Source organism: Plutella xylostella, chromosome 7, assembly GCF_932276165.1.
Source record: "Plutella xylostella chromosome 7, ilPluXylo3.1, whole genome shotgun sequence".
NCBI lineage: Eukaryota > Metazoa > Arthropoda > Insecta > Lepidoptera > Plutellidae > Plutella > Plutella xylostella.
In genome coordinates, this window is record NC_063987.1 from 5,853,479 (window position 1) to 5,876,380 (window position 22,902).

The following is a 22,902-nucleotide window of genomic DNA, read 5'->3' on the forward strand; positions in this document are numbered from 1 at the left end:
GTGGCGCGTTCCGTCTCACGCATATGTAGAATTAGCGTGAACACGACCTATCGCTGTTGTCTTGTGGCACGGATAACAATAAAATACTCAAAGAAGAATTAAGTTTTCAGTTGGACTTTAAAATTGTAACAAGTAGGTACAATACAATTTAGTTTAGTTCTATATGTGTGACCATAGAGCTTAAAGTGATAAAAACATATTCAACAACTGGTTAAAACATAAAATCAACGTCTTGCCTTCTCATTTTTGGATCGGCCATAATCGTTTCACCATACTCGAAACCCACAGCCTTTGTTGAAGTTTAAATTGCACATTTTTGTTCCAAACTAAATGGTTGGCTTTCAAGGCATTTGCATAATCGTTACCAGCACAAAAGAGTAGCCACAACAAAAGTGGGAAAAGTTTTTTTTACAAAAGGCCTGTTTTGTTCCCAGTGCGAACTCTTGCAGCCAATATGTAACTTTGAAATAAATAAAAAAAAGGTTACAAAAGGAACAACTTCGAATACTGGCTGATTAGACGTAGAGTAATGATTACAAAAAAGTTAACGCAATGGTTAATAGAAAGGCACACACAGCTATCAGCGATCGTCCAGTCGAGTCGCCCGCCAACCAGTACCCCTACTCTTGAAAGGCAATGTATTGCGTCTTTCTTGCGTCCTCAACATTAAAAAAATCATAACTTCTCTTCAAAATCGATTTTTCAAAAAGTAAAAATACAAAAATGTTCATCAATATAATCCCTTTTTTAGAACCTAGGCACCTAGCACTAAGAACCAAGTACCCAGAATGTAGAATTTATTTTAGATTTTGCCGAAAAAGCCTTTTTTGGCCTTTTTGGAAAAAGTAACTTCTAAATTGTAGGCATTATATTATTGTTTCTAGGTTCTTAAAATAGGCATTACCTAGCTGATCATATTAGTATTTTTACTTTTTGGATAAACGCCTCTGAAGAGAAGTTATGATTTTTTTTATGTTGGGAACGCAAGACAGACGCAATACATTGCCTTTCAAGAGTAGGGGTGCAGTACTGTGTACACAACTACACAGGCCGCGTCTAACAGCTAGTTCGGAGCTCGGAGTCATTCACCTGTTTGACAAACGCGTGGCGCGCGATAGCTTATCAAATTGACCCAGAAGCGGATTTTAAAATTAGAACTTGATCGGTTTCTATTTGAATTTGGAATCAAATTTTGTGATTACCGTTTTTCATTTGTTTGCGGTGTTTCTAAAGTACAAGCGTAAATAATGTGTATCAAATAAATGGCTATTACGTATTTCATATACATAGACACGAAATAGCCAAATAAAACTATTCAAACACAACATCATCATAATATTTTATTTATGTTCTAAAGGTGTGAAATCTTTATATACTTATTTGTACATTTTGTTTAAATTTGGACAGTAAATTATGACCTTCTGTGTATTTACTACTCAGGTCTAAATTAATTCAATCATTATTTTAAACTGTGCCCGGTGTGGGATGTCAAATGATTAGAAACTGGTTCTAAAATTAGCATCGTTACGGTTCTTACTCAATATCAATGATGGATGGCTAGCCTTTAATACATATTATAAATGTGATTAATAGGTTTATTATAAACTTAATGTAACATTTATTTTTTATTAACTGGCTGTCCTGGCCGAACAAATTTTACTTTTTGATATTCCCAACTGACTAGCAATGAGATGCCAACTAGTGCTCAAGATATTGATCATTCGGGCTGGTCTAGGTTATCTAGATCTCTAGGTAGGATCTAGTTGTTTTGTGCGCACTGTGCTGCATAGGTTACTAGTACGATTATAGTATGAACCAAGTTCTCTTATCGAATAATGAAACCTATCGCCGTGGGCCTTGACTCATCCTATAATAATATGGTAAATGAGTTGATGTAACAATGTAGGAGTATTTTTGTAAGAACTTCATTGCCACTGTGTGGAAAAAAAACTACTGTAGACAAGAAGAATGGTACCTACTTAAAAATAAAAACATTCGGAAGCAAATATTTTGCAGTGAACCACTGACTTACAGTTATCTCAACAGTTAGACAGACCATTATTGCAAATACGAAATAGTATTTTATTATCTTAATTCGCTGCGGGGTCACTTTGTATCACGTTTGGCGCAACATTCCACACTTCAAACACAACTTCTAATAGGCACCCTGGACAATCAAAATATATTGGAGTAATAAAAGTATAAACGGTATAATATATACCTGAGTACGCCTACTAAGATGCTACTCTTTAAGTTCTTTAAGTGTTAGTAAAGGTAAACAGTCGTCCACTGGTGCCCCCCTATCAATAGATAGACTATAGATCTGTAGTGATCAGTGATTTCACAAAGATTTTGGAACAAAAAATGTATTGAATTTGACACAAATTTCTTCGTAAATGTTACTTTGTTTTGACTTCGCGATAACTCCACTGGAAATGCCACGGCAATCCAATCCACTCGATCAGCCATACTTATAATATACGAATGTGGAACATTTCCTCATTAGTCACTTTAAAATAAGCAGCAAATTTTTAATCTAGGTTAAAAAAACTAATTTCGGCTATCATCAAAGAATACAAGTTGAGTTACTGTTATGTGTATTTATCGAAAGTCAATACCATTATTAATAACCTTAGCACAGATTGGTTGGTTTTGTCCATAACTAGCGAGCCAAGTATATTACTTAAGATATATTTTACAATATTAGTCCTTGAAAATCCATAACGAACGAAGCTTTATTTTGTTTAAAAAAATAAAGAACCTTTTACGCTCACTCTTAAAGCGTGGGTTAAAATAGTGTAGGCTCAGGAACTTTGAAATACTTAAGTCAACCAAGTGGTCATTAATCATTAATTGTTATTATAATCTATAGCAGAAGTAGATATGGGTCATAAGCTCATAATTCATCTTGTATTCTGCAAAGGTTGTCTTGCAAAGGTTTACAACTTTGTAACCAAAACGCTGCCTGAGGTTAGAAGGAAAGTAACCTTTGATTGTACCTAGGTACTTATATACTTATAGCATACACTTACACAATATGTTTATAAGTGTTCAATAAATAAGTAATTATATAAAATAAACACCTGTGCCTAAAATTACAATTACAATTTGAAATGCCGGAGCGTGTTCTTTTCGCTGCTCGATACTTCTTACTTGATAGCAGTGATAGGGTGCGAACCGTATCGTCGTTTTATATTTTATACAGAGTGTTGCAAAAATTGTATTATACTAAGACGAAAGGGGGTGACACGGGTTATTCTAAACAACTTTTGTTCTACCCTTTTTGCAACACCCTGTGTGCATATGTGTACCTAAAATATAATGTAAGAATTATTATAACAAGGCTTGTGAAATTCCACATCCGCCGCGCCATTTATATTCATCATAGGAGTCTGCCGGAAGTTACATAACATGTAAAACAGCTGTTAAAATTATTATGGCACGTAAACGTTAGAATATGTGATTTATCACACCTGCACTTTTATATTTAGAGTAAAATTAGAGTTAGCTTTATTGTTCTAGTATCATAATTATATTTTTTTATATCTTGGGTGCGAATCTACCTATCTACAATATGTATATTGTCCCTAAATTTGCCTACCTATTTTAGGTTACTGATAATATGTATTATGATGTGTATAAAATTGCCAGATTTCGAATTATTCTGCACATTAACTTTTCCCAATGACTTAAGCTTTTTATTTATACAGTGTGTACACTTGTACAGTGTGTGTCGACACGGGTTGCGTACCTCATCCTGAGAATATCTAAACGATACTCAATGAAGGTCATACAGGTTTACGCACCCACATCTAAGCACACCGATGATGAGGTCGAACTTGCGTATGAAGACGTATCGTCTGCCCTGCGTAAGTTCACTACTCATTTCACGGTGGTGATGGGAGACTTTAACGCGAAACTCGGAAAACAAGAAGGCGGCGAGACGAAAGTGGGGTCACATGGATTTGGAGTCAGGAACCATCGTGGGCAAATGCTGGCTGACTTCTTGGAGAAGGAGGGCCTCTATATGATGAACTCCTTCTACAAGAAGAAGCCACAAAGGAAGTGGACGTGGATTAGCCCCGATGGGAAGACTAAAAACGAGATCGACTTCATATTGACGGATAAGAAGCACATATTCAATGATGTCTCAGTGATCAGTAGGGTTAAGACCGGCAGCGATCACCGACTCGTAAGAGGCACTTTGAATATAAACTGCAAAATAGAACGCTCCCGTCTAATGAAGTCCACGCTCCGTCCTACTCCTGCTCAAATCCAGGATCCCGAAAGCTTTCAGTCTGAGCTTTGCGACCGCCTGATATGTTTAGAGAATTGCGTTACAGTTGACGATTTAAATAATAGGTTTGTGGAAACTGTCCGAGAGGTAGGATCGAAATATTTTTCGTCCCGAACCAACCGAGGACCTCAAAAACTCTCAGATGGGACTCTGAGTCTCATAAGAGAACGGAGAGAAATGAGGTTGCAGTCTTCAGTTGATATGGTCGAATACAGACGTCTAAACAGACAGATCGCCAAAGCAAGACGTTGCGATATGAGACGCTACAATTGCAAGCGCATTCAAGACGCAATAGAGCAAAACAAGGGCTCCAAAGTCTTTGCTAGAGATCGATCTGTTCGGCAGACTCTGTTGACCCAACTGAAGACCGACACTGGCAACACCGTTTCATCAGTGCCCGAAATTCTGGGAGAAATTGAGAGATTCTACGGACAGTTATACACCACAACACAAAACCCTATTACCAGCGGTGCTCACGACAGCCGAGCGCCACTCACCCGACACTATACCGAAGATATTCCGGACGTCAGTCTAGACGAGATTAGTATAGCTCTCAAACAGCTAAAAAACAACAAAGCTCCGGGAGATGATGGAATAACGACAGAACTTCTGAAAGCCGGCGGTAGACCGATTTTAATAGCACTTCGGAGGCTGTTTAATTCCGTCATACTCGAAGGCACAAGCCCGGAGGCATGGAGCAGAAGTGTAGTGACTTTGTTCTTCAAGAAAGGCAACAAAGCCCTATTGAAGAATTATAGACCCATTGCACTTCTGAGCCATGTGTACAAGCTGTTTTCGAGAGTTATTACGAATCGTCTCGAGCAAAGACTCGACGACTTCCAGCCACCCGAACAAGCCGGGTTCCGAAAAGGCTATAGTACCATAGATCACATACACACGCTTCGGCAGGTTATACAGAAGACCGAGGAGTATAATCTACCTTTATGTCTAGCGTTTGTGGACTATGAGAAAGCCTTTGATTCTATTGAGCTCTGGGCGATGCTTCAATCCCTTCAGCGGTGCCATATAGACTATCGCTATATCGAGGTGTTGAGATGTATGTACAATGCTGCCACAATGTCAGTTCGATTACACGAACATAGCACAAAACCGATCCAGTTGCAAAGGGGCGTGAGACAGGGAGATGTTATTTCTCCGAAACTGTTCACCTGTGCACTGGAAGATGTTTTTAAGCTTGTAGAGTGGAAAAGACTGGGCATTAACGTCAATGGCGAATATATCTCTCATCTACGATTTGCTGATGACATAGTTATTATGGCGGAAACGCTGGAGGAGTTAGGCGAAATGCTCACAGACCTCAATGATGCCTCTAAACAAGTTGGGCTGAAAATGAACATGGACAAGACAAAGGTCATGTCGAACGAACATGTTTCATCATCGCCCGTAACTGTAGGAGGTGTCACCATCGAAGTTGTTGATCAGTATCCCTACCTAGGACAAGTGATCCGATTAGGTAAATCCAACTTCGATAAAGAGGTAGCTCGTAGAATCCAACTCGGATGGGCAGCGTTCGGGAAATTACGACACATCTTCACTGAAAACATACCTCAGTGTCTGAAAACAAAAGTTTTCAATCAGTGCGTGTTGCCAGTGATGACTTACGGAGCCGAGACGTGGTGCTTCACCAAAGGGCTTATCCACAAGCTCAGAGTTGCTCAGCGTGCTATGGAAAGGGCTATGTTAGGCGTGTCCCTGCGAGATAGGATTCGTAATGAAGAAATCCGCAGGAGAACTAAAGTTACCGACATAGCCAAAAGGATTAGCACGCTGAAGTGGCAATGGGCTGGCCACGTAGCCCGCAGAGCCGACGACCGATGGAGTAGAAAGGTTCTGGAGTGGAGACCCCGTGTCGGCAAACGGCGTGTCGGTCGCCCCCCAACCCGTTGGTCTGATGATCTGCGGAAGGTAGCGGGAAGCCGCTGGATGCAGATGGCGGGTGACCGTTTGGGGTGGCGATCGTTAGGAGAGGCCTATGTCCAACAGTGGACTACGGAAGGCTGAGAGAGAGAGAGAGAGAGTACACTTGTACAGCTCTAGTCATTTACACTTTCTGATTTAACTTGATTGCTTATTTATTAAGTTCCTCTATAGAGGGTTTAGTATAATACCAGTTCAAATACTTTATATTTTACTTAGTCTCTACCTGACCATACGTAGAAAATGAGTGTATTTATTTTTAGCTAATACCTAACCAAACAAGTTTGTACGACTGTATGCTCAGCATCCGTTTCTAGAAGTGCAATAGGACGTAATTCGATATTTAAAATAGCTTGAAACGCAACAGTGATTGGCCCTTGAGCTACTCAAGTAGGCGATATGCTCAAGTATCAATTGCATTTGTGTACTGTTTTGTGTCTACAAGCGTTTATTTATTTATTTCGTGATTATATTTTTTGTACTCGAAGTGAATTCCCCATTTTTGCATGAGTTATGTTAGACCCAAGTCCAAGTAAAAGGGGGTGGGTCGAACCTATTCTAATTTTTCGGTCACATTAAGTCACATCATACAAACATCTGTTGGTATAAATATTAAATATCTGCGCGGTCGGATGTCTAACCCGAGACCCTCAGTGCTTTTACAGTGGAAGTTACTAACCACTGAACCATCCAGCCCAGCCCCCGTATTATGTAACTCCATGTGGGGTTGGTTGGTATAAAATGGCTGACAACTTAGAGCATTATTAATTAATAACTTTTTACTGACTTATCTGATTTCACAAACGTTTATGTTGAATGTAAGGATATATTGGTAGGCTTCTTGCATATTTCTTTCACTAAGATTTTTTGTGTTTTCGGTTAATAAGTCTCTAAGTTGATACCAATTATCACCGGTTGCTAACTCTCAAAAAGTTACAAAATACGGGGGCAGAACGCGTAACTAATGTCCCCAGGTCTAAGGTTGTATTTTTATCTCGCCCATATACAGGCCCAATTCGTAATACGTATTGAAAGAGTCAGTATGTATGAAATGATTCATATTTAATAGTTGCAGTTCATAATATTGTGTGGCAGGCTTTTATCCTTTCTTTGTAGGTAGGTACTAGATGGAAAATATAGATCTTAAATAACAGATCCAGTTTATTTAAGTATTGGTAGATACATAGTAATAGCAATTAGAACGTAGGTACTTGCCAGTGAATTAAATATTGAAATAGGTATTTAATTAAATCAAAAGTATAGGTACTCTAATCGCTAATAAATTGTGTAGTAGCAAATTCCGTATAGATTCTATGTAGGAATGCCTTCAGTATTTTTCTAGCCATTTAGATGACATTGTGTTACTTACATTATAATAAATACCTACTAGCTGACATTATAATAATATGCAATTAGGAAAACAAGTAAAGCATCTTATACCATCGTAATAAATTGTACTCAATAGGTCATTGCAAACAATATTTAGCACTTAGCTTTATAGAAGGGCATAATAAATTGTTACTTACATAGTTATACATCGGTAAAGCTCACGAATAAGGAAGTATGTGCATAATTTTATCCAATAACTGAGTTCAATACATGCTAAACCGTTTTTTATGGGTCTAATATGGCCATTGCACCAGTTCGATGATAGGGATACAAAAAATCTGTAGAAATATGTAAGTAATATAAAAGTAGTAGTGTTAGTAGGAGCGCTAAAAGGGAAGTGTGGAAGCTAATAACTCACGAAGAGATAGAGATATAGCCAGAGGCTTTGGCTATATCCTGAAAACTTAAACCAGTACCAGGCGCTGCGACCTGTCGTCTTCTCCATCCTCATGTCGCCGGCTGCCAATTTGCACCCTAAAGCTCATAATAGAATCCCCGGTAGTGGTGCAACGCTAGTTGAGTTTATCAGCAGTTTCGTTTCCGTGCGACGTACTTGCGTTGCGGTTAAAACACGGAAATGACCGGCTTCTGAGGTTGACCAGAAAATTGCACTTTTTATTTCTTGTTTCTACACATTACTTCTTATAGTTATTTACATATACATTACGTATTACTTCATTATAATTGCGTATCCTTGGGTAACTACTCCATTTTATATTAGCCTCTCCACTTTATTCGGTAATCTCCAAAACACATCTACATATTATGTGTAAAATTCGCATGATCGAGGCTAGACATTCTATCATAGATCTTGCGAATGAAATTAATTTGTGGGTGTGACTAATTTGATCTAAAGGGAAAGGTGTTACTTTTTTATAACATGTGCGTAACTTCCGGACACAATCAAAATTAGAAAACTAGCACCTGGTAAATATTGTATATACGTACCTAGTCATAGTGTAACTTGTTTATAATCGTTTATTATATCGCTAATTTAGATAAGTATCTGAGGCGTTAGTGGCTGTTACTGTTGACCTATTCACTCGACCAAATAAAGCTAATTATATTGAAATGGCGAGTGGGTATTACAGGTAGATCGCAAGCTTCGGTCAAACACTTCAAACAAGTTGTTTACCTCTAACACCTCACATGCGTAGGTATCTAAATTACCGGTATATAAATACTTATGACAACTATAACTAGTACCAGTTTTGTAATTTTGATTGTGTTAGTTGTTTAGTATGACGTGTTCATTCATATAACAGTTCGTTAGGCCTATAAAAGTTTTGATAATTTTGCTGAAAACTATGAAAGTTTACGTTTTCATGCATACAAAGTAGAGCCTCTAGCGGACACTATCTATTGAAGCTTTGATAGATAATGAATGCAGATGACGCGATGATAGAAGAAAACGTGGATTTTATAGTTACGCAAATTGCATGTGCAGAGAAACCTGACCCCCTTCTCATAGAAACAAAGCTTCTGAGAGGCGTCAGATTTCTCTGCCTTATACCTGTACCCTGTAATTTAATTTTAATTTAATTTTCTTTATTTGGAAAACAAACAGCTTATACTATTACATATTATAAATTAACATAAGGTTTACACACAAACCAATAAAGTTTTCACACCTATTTTTTTACTAAATACTCAGAACATCACTGAACTGCTTAAGATGCATAAATTTAAGAAGTTAACAATCAACAATATAATTAGGTACTTATATAATAATTATACCCTGTACCTATATCACTGCCAAATTCCACTATAAAGCTTCTCAACATCACCTACCAATGCTGTTTACCTACAAAAACACACTGACCAACCAAAGCACCCTCTTCCAGAGACGCACTCCTCCGCCTCTCCTTACGCGGTCTGCGCCCCCTAGAGCGCGCGGAGTGGGGCGCGCCGCAGGACGCCGTGAAGCTGTGCCTGGTGAAGGGGCAGAGCGAGCGCGACTGCCGCAACTACATCCGCGTGCTGCTGGCGCACGGGGCGCGCCTGCTGGCCTGCGGGACCAACGCGTTCAGCCCCGTGTGTAGCTGGAGAGAGGTCAGTACTGTACCGCCTGCCTGCGCCCCATGTGTCCCCTGCACCCCTTGCAGCGCGCGGAGTGGGACCCTTGTGTTGCTGGATTCGTTTCAGAGACACACTCTACGACTTTTTAAAAGTAATAAGTACCTAATATCTTCTTGGCTGACAGTCTAGATAAAATATTCGTGGTTTGGCCCTGGTTTAACTGTCCAGTGTAACCCAGATTTATTTTGGAGTGATCAGACCAATGTATATGTATCTCAATTTCTGCCGCTCGTCTAGACTGACCGTATCTGACAATATGGATCATTTCACTTTTCAGAGAGCTCAGTGGTGTAAATTAGAATATTCTGAATAAGTATTCTACGGTGTTTTACCTCGTTGACCGGTCTTACAAACTAGGTTTATGACGGTTTTGTTTTTATTGCCCATAAACTTTTCATTACATCCTACTAGAATTACATCCTACGTAGAACCTGTGATCTTTGGAAAGATAATCCTAGTAAATAATGCAATAAAATGCGTTAAGTACTCGTATTCTAATAAACCCCAATTAAAGTGACCAGACCAATAGATTTAAAATTGCGAATCCTCTGTAATGTACCCATGCTTAACAATAACAAAGAAGTATCAAAAAGCCAAACGAAATAACCCCCGTAATCAACAATCTTTAAAATGTCGCTCTTATTTGCAGATCGAATCCATAGGCCAAGTGCTCGACTGGAGTAGCGGGGTCGCCAGCTGCCCTCACAGTCCACATTCCAACGTCACCAGCATCCTCACCAGTACTGGAGAATTCTTCGCCGGTACCACTACAGACTTCACCAGTTCCTACACGACAATCGGCCGGTAAGTTCTGGTTTTCGGAAAGCCATAAAATGTTTAATGTCTTCCTAACTGGGCTTGACGAATTGGTGCATTCGTTCCGTGTTTACGTTATGTGTGCTTTACAGCTTAGAAACAGAAAGGACTTTATGAAAATTAGGAATTGTTTGTCAGAGCTCAAATTTATTAAGTACTTACAGCAACAGACCTAATAGTAAAACAGAGTAGGACATCTTTTACTGGGAATGTTTATTTAAATTACAATTTGTGCTCAAGCTCCAGAGCACCAACCTAAGTAACCATATGAGAGCGATATACAGAGAGAGTATTGCAAAAAGTGGATAACTACGGAGGTCATTCTAAACAACTTTTGTTCTACTACTTTTAAAGGCGAAAAAAAAATAGTTTCCCCTAGAAAATTTTGGTGTTCTCCTGAATTCTTACTATGAGCCATGTTTTGTTTTTCAAATACTCAATCAGAATTTTGACCTAGATTCATGCTCTTTCAGATTATTTAGACCCTGACTTACACACGAATCCTAATTCACACAGGTCCCGCGGCGCATCCACCCGAGACCTCGGGCCGCTGCGCACGCCGCCCTACGACCCCAACTGGTTGAATGAACCCCAGTTTGTAGGCAGCTTCGAGGACGACCACTTCGTGTACTTCGTCTTCAGGGAGGTGGCCGTGGAGTACATGAACTGTGGGAAGGTTAGTGTTTAACACACAGAGTGTCAAAAAAGGGTACAGGGAGAAGGTTAGTGTTTAAGACAGAAATACGGGATGTCAAAAAAGGCGTTACTCAGTAGGGAGTGTTTCTGTAAAACTTTTGCAACACCCTCTAGATTTAGCAATGAGATTACGCGACGCATGCATGCATCTAACACATAAACTATCAATCCTATATCTATAGCAAACCCAAAAGTATGAGTTGCCAAGATGAATTAGTTACATGCAACTTACCTAGATACTAAAATATAACAAAAACGATGGAAAATTTTAATCCTTGGTTCGGTATGGGTATTAGCCATTTGCCTGCTTAGGTATCGACTGTATAACATTCATCCATCACGATGATCACTTCTGAAAATTAAAACTAATGAATATTCTGCTTTCCTTTGCTGCTCCCAAGGAAGCGCCATTATAGGTAAGTACAGAAAACGAGTGAAACCATATGCAGAAAATAACACGTCTTTCAACTTTGTAACATGTAAACAAGACGTGTTGTAACTAACAGGTCGAACTGAGTAATTAAGTTAATATTCACACCAGGAACTGCACATAGGTTGTTATTGCTTTTCTAGATAACATCTGTGCTGTTAACTAGAAATAAACAGCGGTTCACGTTTTATTATTATTGGATAAATAAATCAAAGTCAAACGGAATTATAATCGGTTAGTCAAATCACAGTTTTATAGATCCAGGGTTGAATTATTTTAATAGGTTCATAAAGATGCCAGATGCTTATGCCCATTTATGTAAATCTAACTAAGCTTAAACTTAAGTGCTACAACGACAATTCAGCCGCTCAAGTTGCTTAACGTGACATTCTCAGGTTGTGAAACCGATAGTTAGATTTTATTTTTGTTAAAATATAGCAGTTTTCCGTAAATCATAATACATAGAATAAATCTATGCAGGGCTGCTAAGTACTTAGTTCAAAGTAAATTCTTCCTTGTAAAATGTGATTCTAAAAATGAAACTAGTCCTCATTCGGATAGGGTCCTTATAGTTATAGTCTACGGAGAAGAACTAGAGCAAAAAACTCCAATACCTACGTATCTAAAGATTATAACCCTAATAATTACCTGAGCTGTCCCTACACCAAATTTACCCCCACCACAACCAACAACAATCAACCAATAAAATTGACAATAACCACACCTCCCCCCCAACAGACGGTCTACTCCCGCATAGCCCGAGTCTGCAAGAACGACGCCGGCGGCCACCTCACCATGAAGGAGAACTGGAGCACGTTCCTGAAGGCTCGCCTCGCGTGCTCTGTGCCGGGGGATGTGCCGTTCTACTACGACGAAGTGACTAGTGTGCAGTATGTGCCGCGGGGCCGCGTGCTGGTCGCCGCCTTCACTACTCAGAGGTGAGCTTGAGTGTTATTATACAGGGTGTTGCAACAAGGGTATACTAAGCGGAAATCTACATGTGCAGCATGGTATATCTAAGCCCAAAACTGAATTTCTAAATTCGCGAAAAAAAATATTCATTTTCCATAGAAACTTAGTTGGTGACGTGACTTTTTACTATGGAGAATGATTTTTTTACTATATACCATGCTGCACATGCTGGTTTCGGCTTAGTATACCCTTTTTGCAACACCCTGTATAGATAGATTAGGTCTCATTGTGATGCCCTCACCATGTTCACTACTCAGAGGTAAGATTATTGTAGATTTATCTGAGTCACCCCCTTTTGGCTTATTATACTCTTTACTTCTTTTTGCAACACCCTGTATAGATAGATTAGGTCTCATTGTGATGCCCTCACCATGAAGGAGAGCTGGAGCACGTTCCTGAAGGCTCGCCTCGCGTGCTCTGTGCCGGGGGATGTGCCGTTCTACTACGACGAAGTGACTAGTGTGCAGTATGTGCCGCGGGGCCGCGTGCTGGTCGCCGCCTTCACTACTCAGAGGTGAGCTTGAGTGTTATTATACAGGGTGTTGCAAAAAGGGTATGCCGAAACCTACATGTGCAGCATGGTATATCTAATCCCGAAACGAAACGCCCGTTCTTCTCCTTAGACAGAAAGAGCCCCCCTTATCCGAACGGAGAGTAGTTTGTAAAAATTGACGTTCATCAGAAAATTTTATATTTTTACGATGAATAAAAAAAATTGAGTTTGAGTTTGAAACTGAAATCAGAATTTCAAAATTCGCGATAAAAATATCAAATAAATATCATAGTAAAAAGTCACGTCACCAACTAAGTTTCTATGGAAAATGAATATTTTTTTTCGCGAATTTAGAAATTCAGTTTTGGGCTTAGATATACCATGCTGCACATGCTGGTTTCGGCTTAGTATACCCTTTTTGCAACACCCTGTATAGATAGATTAGGTCTCATTGTGATGCCCTCACCATGAAGGAGAGCTGGAGCACGTTCCTGAAGGCTCGCCTCGCGTGCTCTGTGCCGGGGGATGTGCCGTTCTACTACGACGAAGTGACTAGTGTGCAGTATGTGCCGCGGGGCCGCGTGCTGGTCGCCGCCTTCACTACTCAGAGGTGGGCTTGAGTGTTATTATACAGGGTGTTGCAAAAAGAGTATACTAAGCCGAAACCTACATGTGCAGTATATCTAAGCCCGAAACTGAAATCAGAATTTCAAAATTCCCGAAAAAAAAAACATTTTCCATTGAAACTTTGTTGGTCACGTGACTTTTTACTATGGAAAATTAATTTTATTTTTAGATATACTATGCTGCACATGTAGGTTTCGGCTTAGTATACCCTTTTTGCAACACCCTGTATAGATAATGTCCTCCTAGCCGAATTTCGACCACGGCGGCCAATCTCATTTGAGATCAGCCATCTACGCAGGAGTAGATTATAGTGCCCAAGTGTGTGCGCAGTACACAGGAGCACTCTCTGTTCCATCACTCTCATAACCCAATGGGACGGATTGACCGACACGACTGGAGAGAGCTAGGCGCAGGACCGACTGCTTTACATGCCCATCGGACAGCATGGATCGTTTCACTGTTTCGGACATCAGGTGATCAGCCTTCTGTGTCCTAACCAAACTTAGAACCACAATTTAGAAACACAAATTGATGATCCCACCCGGGAATCGAACCCGGGACCTCTGGGTCATGAAGCGAAGCTTCTACCACTAGACCACAGAGGCAGTTACCCTGTATAGATAGATTAGGTGTCATTGTGATGCCCTCACCATGAACGAGAGCTGGAGCACGTTCCTGAAGGCTCGCCTCGCGTGCTCTGTGCCGGGGGATGTGCCGTTCTACTACGACGAAGTGACTAGTGTGCAGTATGTGCCGCGGGGCCGCGTGCTGGTCGCCGCCTTCACTACTCAGAGGTGAGCTTGAGTGTTATTAGAGTGCGACAAATTTATCTGTTCCGGTCACAGTTAACTAAATTGGTCCATATCTCATTATTTACTAATAAATTATATATTGATATAGATTAGATGGGTTTATTAAAACCGCAAGGGTAAATAATCATCACGGGAAAACTTAACATCTTAAAGAATGAAGAAATATTAGACACTTACGTGAGCTCTCACCGGAACAGATAAGTTTGTGGCACTGTGCAGCGAGCACAGGATTCGATACTGTTTTCGAATCTACACGAAGGGTCACTTTTACCAAACGCTAAACGTATTTCAATCAAATTTTAAACACATTTTGTACTAACTGACAGACGTATGACAGGCTACTAAATACGTTTAGTGTTTGGTGAAATTCCACCTAACATATGGAAAAAACAAATGTCACTTATGAAACTAACTTTGCCTTACATTTTGACAGTGACAGTTGACGATACGCAACGTTAACGGAGGTTCGAAACTTGTGCTCGCGACTCTGTATATAGATAGATTATAGAGCTTCCACTATGTTATTGCATTTTTGACGTTTCCTTATGTCTGGTAAGTAAAGTTGGTTTTCCTTTATAGTCATCAAATATGTATGGGATTTCGAATGTCAAAAAACCAATAATATAATGGACAGAGCATAGACCTACTACCTCTAGACTGGCAATCGCCGTGTGCACTATTCTCTTTCTCACTCAAACCATAGATGTTGCCGACAAAAAAATTAAACCTAAATATGGGGAAATTTTACTTATCATAATAACAAAAACAAAACTTGAGTATATCGTCGGTTGATAGGAAAAAGACACTAAAGGCTAATTTTTCAATAGCCAGATAAAAGTTTTGCTGGGAAATAATTTTGATGCTGTTGCGTCTCAATGTTTCTCAATGTTTGTATTACCCAGATAACATTTATCTGAATATTGAAAAATCAGCCTTAGTGAGTTTTTCCTGTCAACCGACGATATAAGAAAAAAAACTTTACTCATACTTATTTGATTTCAATATAATTATTTAATATACACAAACTGAGTGGATTGTATGATTCATTGTCTTCGTCCAATCGAAACAATCCTCTTCAAAATGTGCCGAACACAATTTTTGTATGTTTCTTTGGTTCCCAATTTGTGCGACCGGTAATGTCTATCCATTTTCTTGAAATTTTTTTTTCTGTCGGAGACCTATGAAGCAGAGATAAATGGATGAGCATGAGCATTATAATCGTGGGCCAAATATGTGATAAGGTTTTTTTTAAAGGAAACACGCATTTCCTATCAATACAATAAACTTTATATTATACAGAAGAAATCACACATAGAAGAAAAAAACGAAACGAACGTTTCCTCACAATGAGAGGCACCTCATTTGAAAGAGGAGAATAACTTCTACAAAATACAATCTTCACAAAAACCGAATTCGTGCGCCCCATTTGTAAACCCAACCCGAGTCCGTTACAATTTCTAGTATTTTCTTTGCATACTATAATATTTGTGAGTAAAATAAATTTTCAATAACTTGCAACACCATGTGATTTGTTATGATATGGTACCTCGTAATTTTTACTTAAAACTGATACTAAAAGACCTTACAGTATTAAAATTAGTATATTAAAATCGAGCCAATAGATAGTACTATGATGAATGTAAGCTTGTTAAACTTGATAGTATCTACTTACATGTGAAAATATATCTCACCCATCATTCCATCGTGTTTTCGTTCAATATGCTCTATACAACCGAACAAAATCCACCCACCCATGTCACACACTCGTTAAGTGATGATAATAGTCTAATAAACTTAATAAACACCCACAAATCACTAGCAAATCAAAAATAAATAGCATTTAGAAAATTTTGTTGTAACTGTCAGCCTTTGTTTGGCAAAGATTTTTCATTTGTTTCATTGTTTGGCAAAGAGAACTGACGTAAACAGGCGCCACAGCAAAAAGGACAAAAAATATTTACAGCTTAACGTTTCTTTCTTACGCTTAATGTAGCTAAGCGTCTCTTTTTCGCAATGTCAGAACTGTCACGATTATACCCCTGTGGGACAGAGTATAGATCTCATTGTGATGCTGTCACCATGAAGGGGAACTTGAGCACGATCACTGTGATACAGAGATGAGGTTTGAAGCCGGTTTTTTGATCCGTGTCCATTATATTATTGGTTTTTTGACATTCGAAATCCCATAAATATTTGATGACTACAAAGGAAAACCAACTTTACTTTGTCTTCCTGTGTAACGATTTATAATGCAATCAATGCTAAGTAACGAAATTGACACGTACAAACTATATATGCCAGGTACTTTAAAAGTTAAGTTATAGTTCATGGTAACGACCAATAATACCTAATACTCGTAAAGCGCTGCAACTTGCACTAAACTCACTCGCTAATTAACTAGATGTTGTCAGCTGATTGTTTGCCTGACAGGTCTAATCTATCTTGGTCCACTAATTATATTGAACAGCTGTTTACGGGCCCGCCTAGGGAGTGGCCAATCACAGGCTCGGTATATTATACCTCTAAATGTAATCGCAAAACATTGTGAGAAAAGAATAGTAAAAACTACTGAATAGATTTTCGTGACGTATGCAGGACTGCAGGTATTGTAAGTTTAGAAGGTTTACAGCTGACTTTGAAACACACGAATTTCAACTGTTTATGTTAGGTAATCAAAAAGTTGAAATTAGTATAATCACAACGCCATCGTATATCACACACAACACCATTTGTAAACCTCTTCTAAAGTAACAAAACTTCCAAATCGGGGTAGAAATTTTTATCCCGCAATCCCCACGGGTTTTCGACACGAATCAGAGTTAACAATATATTTTTCCAACAGCAACGGCATAGCAGGCAGTGCCATCTGCGTGTACAACATGAGCGATGTGAAGGCAGCATTCAGCGGTGCCTTCAAAGTGCAGGACAGCCCGCGCAGCAGCTGGGAGCCCCGCGCGCCTACCCCGCGCGCCGTTAACCACTTCTCTTGCCTACCCGACGCGCAGTAAGTGTAGTTCTATGATTTAACCTACCCGACTCGCAGCAAGTGTAGTTACCGTAGAGATTCTATGTTAAACTTAAACATTTTAATCGTTTTTATCTAGGACTGGACAATTATTGGCTGATGATGGTAATGATGACGAACTGAAGATATTAATATCCTATTTATTAATGAATCAAATCTACATTTCCTTCTTCGTTACTTCTTTTCATTTAGTATATCATAACTACTCTTTAGGACCGGCCTATATCCAGAGAACAATTATAGTCCGCAATAATATCTAATCATTGATTTATAATGATGAAAACTAACCTCAAATTATTCCCCAACAGGCCACACGAAACAATAGAATACATGCGTTACCACCTAATGCACCAAGCCGTCCAACCAATCACAGGCAAGCCTTTATACACGGCGACCTTAGAACGCTTCACTCACATAACCTCTGACGTCACAGTGGCCAAGCCTGTTGGCAATCAGTACGTGATATTTGTGGCTACTCAGAAGAATCAAGTGTTGAAACTGGCAGTATTGCCGAAGTTTGAAGGCGCTTGTTTGGTGGAAACGTGGAACTTGGATGATGGGAAGGGGTTGAAGGTGCTGACTATGGAGTTTGTTAAGGATACGGTGAGTGTTGATGTCATTATTGCTTATCCACGTTGAAGGAATCAAATTTTAATAGATTGATTGTAAACTTTATTGAGACAATAGAGATAGATTGCTCCGATTTTATCCATCCATCTTACAGACACCCTCTATGACGCTTAAAACTATTTTTTGCATTCTTCAATCTTAAACAAAGCAACTTCTTTTTTCATATTCTAGCATTCGAACCAGGGAGCTACATTTATACCATTTGAATTGTTAGCATCACTATCAGCTATCGAACCTTTGTTGACCCAACACATTTTCCCCCAGATGTCGCTCTACATAGGAAGCGACACGTCGCTCCTCCGGCTGGGCGTCCCACGCTGTGCTCGCTACAACACTCGCTCCATCTGCCTCGGCGTGGGAGACCCCTACTGCGGGTGGGACGACGCCAGAGAGCTGTGTGTGGACGCCCCCACGCATATCTACGAGCCGTACTTTAGGCAGAATACTGGCGAGTGCGGGAAGGTTGATGCGCCTGGTGAGTGTTGTTATTTATATATCGTTGCGCAGTGGATATTTGTAGAGAAATAGGAGAAATACTCACATATTGGGTATAATTAACTTTTATTGTAATTTACAGAAAATAATATGTACAGCCATGTTGTTTGTTACCAGTAGACAAGGAAGTGACATAGACAAATTCCTGACACCCCCTCTCAATATTAAATTTCTAATTAAATATTGCAATTAAATAAACTTATAACACTTCTTTTCTTCCTTCTCCTTCTTTAATAGCTTCATCATATGTTTGAGGTTCTATGTGTAGACAGAATGCTATGTTTGCTTCTTGTTCTATAACGTCTTCTTCCAATTCGTAATCCTTTAAATATGTAGGTAGCCTTCTAGTTCTTTGTTCTCTACTTAGTTCTTGATGTCTCTCTTCATGAACTTGCACTTCAGCTTCTCTTTGTACATTCTCATCTTGTTCATTTTCTTGTCCATGTTCTTCTTCTTGGTAGTATCTTACATTATTGTCCTGTTTCTTTTCTTGATATATGATGTCTGATTCATCAAATCTTACATCTCGACTGATGATTATTTTGTTAGTCTCTGGATCCCACAGCCTGTATCCAGTTGGTGCGTATCCAACCATTCTCCCTTCTTTCGCTCTGCCTTCGAATTTGCTGTGTCTTGGTAAAATCACAGCCCATGCTTTGCTTCCAAAAGTTTTGAGCCTTGACAGGTCTGTTTTTCCTCTCATTATGCATTCTGGTGTCTCAAAATTAATGGCAGATGATGGACATCGATTTAGCTGATATGCTGAGCATAATATTGCTTCTCCCCATAGATGTTTTGGCAGATTAGCCTCATTCAGTTGTGTTCTGGCTTTGTTGTATAACGTCTGATTCATGCGTTCGGCAACTCCATTGCTTTGTGGTGAGTATGGGGTAGTATACTGTATAATAATGCCACGCTCCTGACAAAATGATTCCATTTTTCTATTTTTAAACTCTCCTCCATTGTCACATCTTATTTTCTTAACTCTTATTCCTTTTTCATTTTCAAATCTATTTATGTAGTGTATAATATTATCTGTTGCTTCACTTTTAATTTTTAGGAGTCTCACTTCGCAAAAGTGTGAGTAGTCATCGATTATAGTCTGATAATATCGCTCTTCGTTTAAACCTTCGATATTTGCTGGCCCTGCTATATCTGTATGTATCAATTCACCTATACTATGCGACCTTGGTTTCAATATCCTTTGGAATGGTTTCCTCTTTCCTTTTCCTTCCATACATGGACCGCATACATTTTTGCTTACCGGTAGGTTCATAGTTTGTAAACTCCTACGGTTGAGGTGTCCCAGCCTTCTGTGCCATACTTCTCCGGTGCTGAAATTAGCATAGTTACATCTATCTACAGCTATCTCTGTATGTAACTTATATAATTTTCCTGAACAGTATCCTACTATTTTATTACCGCTATTATTATTCTTCTGAATTTCTACAGTTTCAGAGTTAAACCTTACTTCACAATCATTCTGAACTATTTTTCTTACAGAAAGTAAGTTAAATGATAAACTTTCTACTATAAGTGCATCTATTTTCATACTTGCGCTATCACTTGTGACATAAATATTTCCTCTCTTGTTTGCTGTTACGTAATCTCCATTTGCTATGAATATTTTTACCTCTTTATCTAAGTATTGAATTTCTGACATATATCTCTCGTATTTACTTTGAATTAGATGTTCTGTGCAACCTGAATCTACAATGAACTCTAATTTACAATTCCCAACTTTGTTGTTCTTAAAATTATCATTTTGTGTACCTGCTATGAATGAAAATTCTTTGTTTTCTTCTGATGCAGTTGCAGCCGTGTGCTGCCACGATGACCCCTGTTGGCTCGAATGATGTCTTTGGCCTTCTTGACTGTAGTTTCCATATTGATGACCTTGTCCTCTTGCTATATATCCTCTTCCTCGACCATGACCTCTGTTTCCTCGTCCTTGAAATTGTGTTCCTCTTCTCTGTCCTCTTCCTCTTCCTCGGCACTCTGTTGCTATGTGTCCGGGTTTGTTGCATCTGTAGCATGTCACTATGTTGGGGAATGCTGTTTCTTCACTTGTGTGTTCCGGATTTTTGTTCTTCATCTTTAGTTCTTCATCTAATAGTCTCGCTTTTACATATTCTAACTTAATATCTGTATTTATTGTTTCTATTGCTGTTATTAAACTGTCATACCTTTCTTCTAGTCCTGTCAGTATGTAGCAGACTTTATCTTTCTCTTCCACCTTCTCTCCGGTGCATTCCAGTTCCCGTACGATGGTATCAAACCTTGCGAAATACTCTTCTAGTTTCTCGGATTTTTCATGTTTCACGTTTAGCAACTTTCTTCGTAAATGAATCTTGGTCATTATACTCTTTCTTTGAAATGTGTCTTCTAGTACTTTTACCATTTCTTGTGCCGTGTTGCACTCTTTTATTATGTTTAAATGCTTGTCCGTAAGGCATTGAACTATGATGCATTTAGCCTTCGCATCGTTCGCTGTGTATTTTTCGTCACTCTTTTCGGTGGTTTTGCTGTCTAAAACATATTTTATTTGTTTTTCGTCTAACAAGCATTTGACTCTGAAGAGCCAATTGTCGAAGCTTGAAGCTTCCAACTTTGGGTAACTTTGCGCCATATCGCCCATAACCTGTTATTTATATATCGTTGCGCAGTGGATATTTGTAGAGAAATAGGAGAAATACTCACATATTGGGTATAATTAACTTTTATTGTAATTTACAGAAAATAATATGTACAGCCATGTTGTTTGTTACCAGTAGACAAGGAAGTGACATAGACAAATTCCTGACAAGGTTGGCGAATTATGCAGTGGATTATTTACTGCGGTTAAAAAGGGTATTTTAAGTTGAAGTTTGTATGTGTCTGTGGTAGCGTTCGTTTTATCGGTGCAAATAGGATGGATATAGATTGTAGAAACGCAAATCAATTATTATTTTTTTTGTACTTTTGTGAGTAAATAATGTATTGATCATAGACTTAGTATATACTCTAGTATATACATATTTATAAAATATTATGTCCTGAATAACAGTATGAGAATCAACGCACAGTCCTTACCACTCTGTCGTAACGTAGATTTGTTGTAAGGTCTAGAGTCCACTAAGTAACATTTTATTCGGGTGTATAACGGGGGTTCAGAGCTCCTATATCAATAACCAACGTATTAATTCCAGTGGACGGCGGCTGGTCATCCTGGTCTGCCCCCGAGCCGTGCGTGCAAGACACCGCTCGCGACATGTACTCGGACCAGCCGCCCGACATGTGCATGTGTCGGCGCCGCGCCTGCGACAACCCGCGCCCGCACCGCGGAGGCGCCCCGTGCCAAGGTAAATAAATATGTGGGGACATCTCACACACGGCTATCCGACCCCAACGTATCGGACAGCTGATATATCTACAAATGCATAGATAGATACATATTAAATATAAATATCAACACTTAGAGGCTAAATGCGGAAAATCAGCTAGCCATGATAGATAGATAGATATGGCACAGCGCCCCGTGCTAAGGTAAGTGTCTGAGAAAAGCAAACGCTAATTTAGGATGGTTGGCGACTATTCTGCACCATACAGCGTTTACTTTTCACTGCTCGATTGGTGTAAAACTAGCTCTCTGCACAAAGGTTCGTGTACCGATAGGTAGTGACTCGACTGCCTCTTATAAATTCATATTTACTACTGGCGAGTAAATAAGAATTTGTTTATGCGAATGGTCCAAAAACTCAGTCACACTTTGCCGGCTGAAGGCACTATCACTGTCTCTGCTACCATTTTATTACATGATCGCACCGACATACAAAAGCTATTCATTTGCCAACTAACTCCTACAAACTTCTCATTCCAGGCGCCAGCATATCCGTCTCCAACTGCACGGTCCACGGCGGCTGGTCACCTTGGTCAGCTTGGTCAGAGTGTTCGGCTACTTGCGGCATCGCCATCAAGTCCCGGAGACGAGCGTGCTCCTCGCCCGAGCCGCGCCACGGCGGCCGCGTGTGCGTGGGGCTGGATAGTCAGCAGCTGTATTGTACTACACTGCCGCCTTGTCCAGGTCAGTCTAAATACCTTCAGGGAAATCCATACGAACACGTATAAGTTACTGCGAATCGACGCGATATGAGCTAGCAACGCGCGACGCCATGCTGTCTTATTGAATCTGGTATTTTAATATGTGGGATCCCGTAGACGTAG

General features: G+C 39.5%; 1 protein-coding gene across 1 annotated transcript in view; it reads left to right on the forward strand.

Moving 5' to 3' along the window:
• Positions 1 to 22,902, forward strand: part of LOC105390919 (semaphorin-5B) — a 51,478-nt gene that overhangs the window by 18,207 nt on the left and 10,369 nt on the right. The window contains exons 4-12 of the mRNA XM_048621982.1: positions 9,469 to 9,676; positions 10,353 to 10,507; positions 11,036 to 11,195; positions 12,384 to 12,583; positions 17,392 to 17,553; positions 17,883 to 18,177; positions 18,469 to 18,679; positions 21,888 to 22,040; positions 22,559 to 22,762. Of these exons, the coding sequence (XP_048477939.1) occupies positions 9,469 to 9,676; positions 10,353 to 10,507; positions 11,036 to 11,195; positions 12,384 to 12,583; positions 17,392 to 17,553; positions 17,883 to 18,177; positions 18,469 to 18,679; positions 21,888 to 22,040; positions 22,559 to 22,762 (1,748 nt within the window). The remainder of the gene's footprint in view (positions 1 to 9,468; positions 9,677 to 10,352; positions 10,508 to 11,035; positions 11,196 to 12,383; positions 12,584 to 17,391; positions 17,554 to 17,882; positions 18,178 to 18,468; positions 18,680 to 21,887; positions 22,041 to 22,558; positions 22,763 to 22,902) is intronic.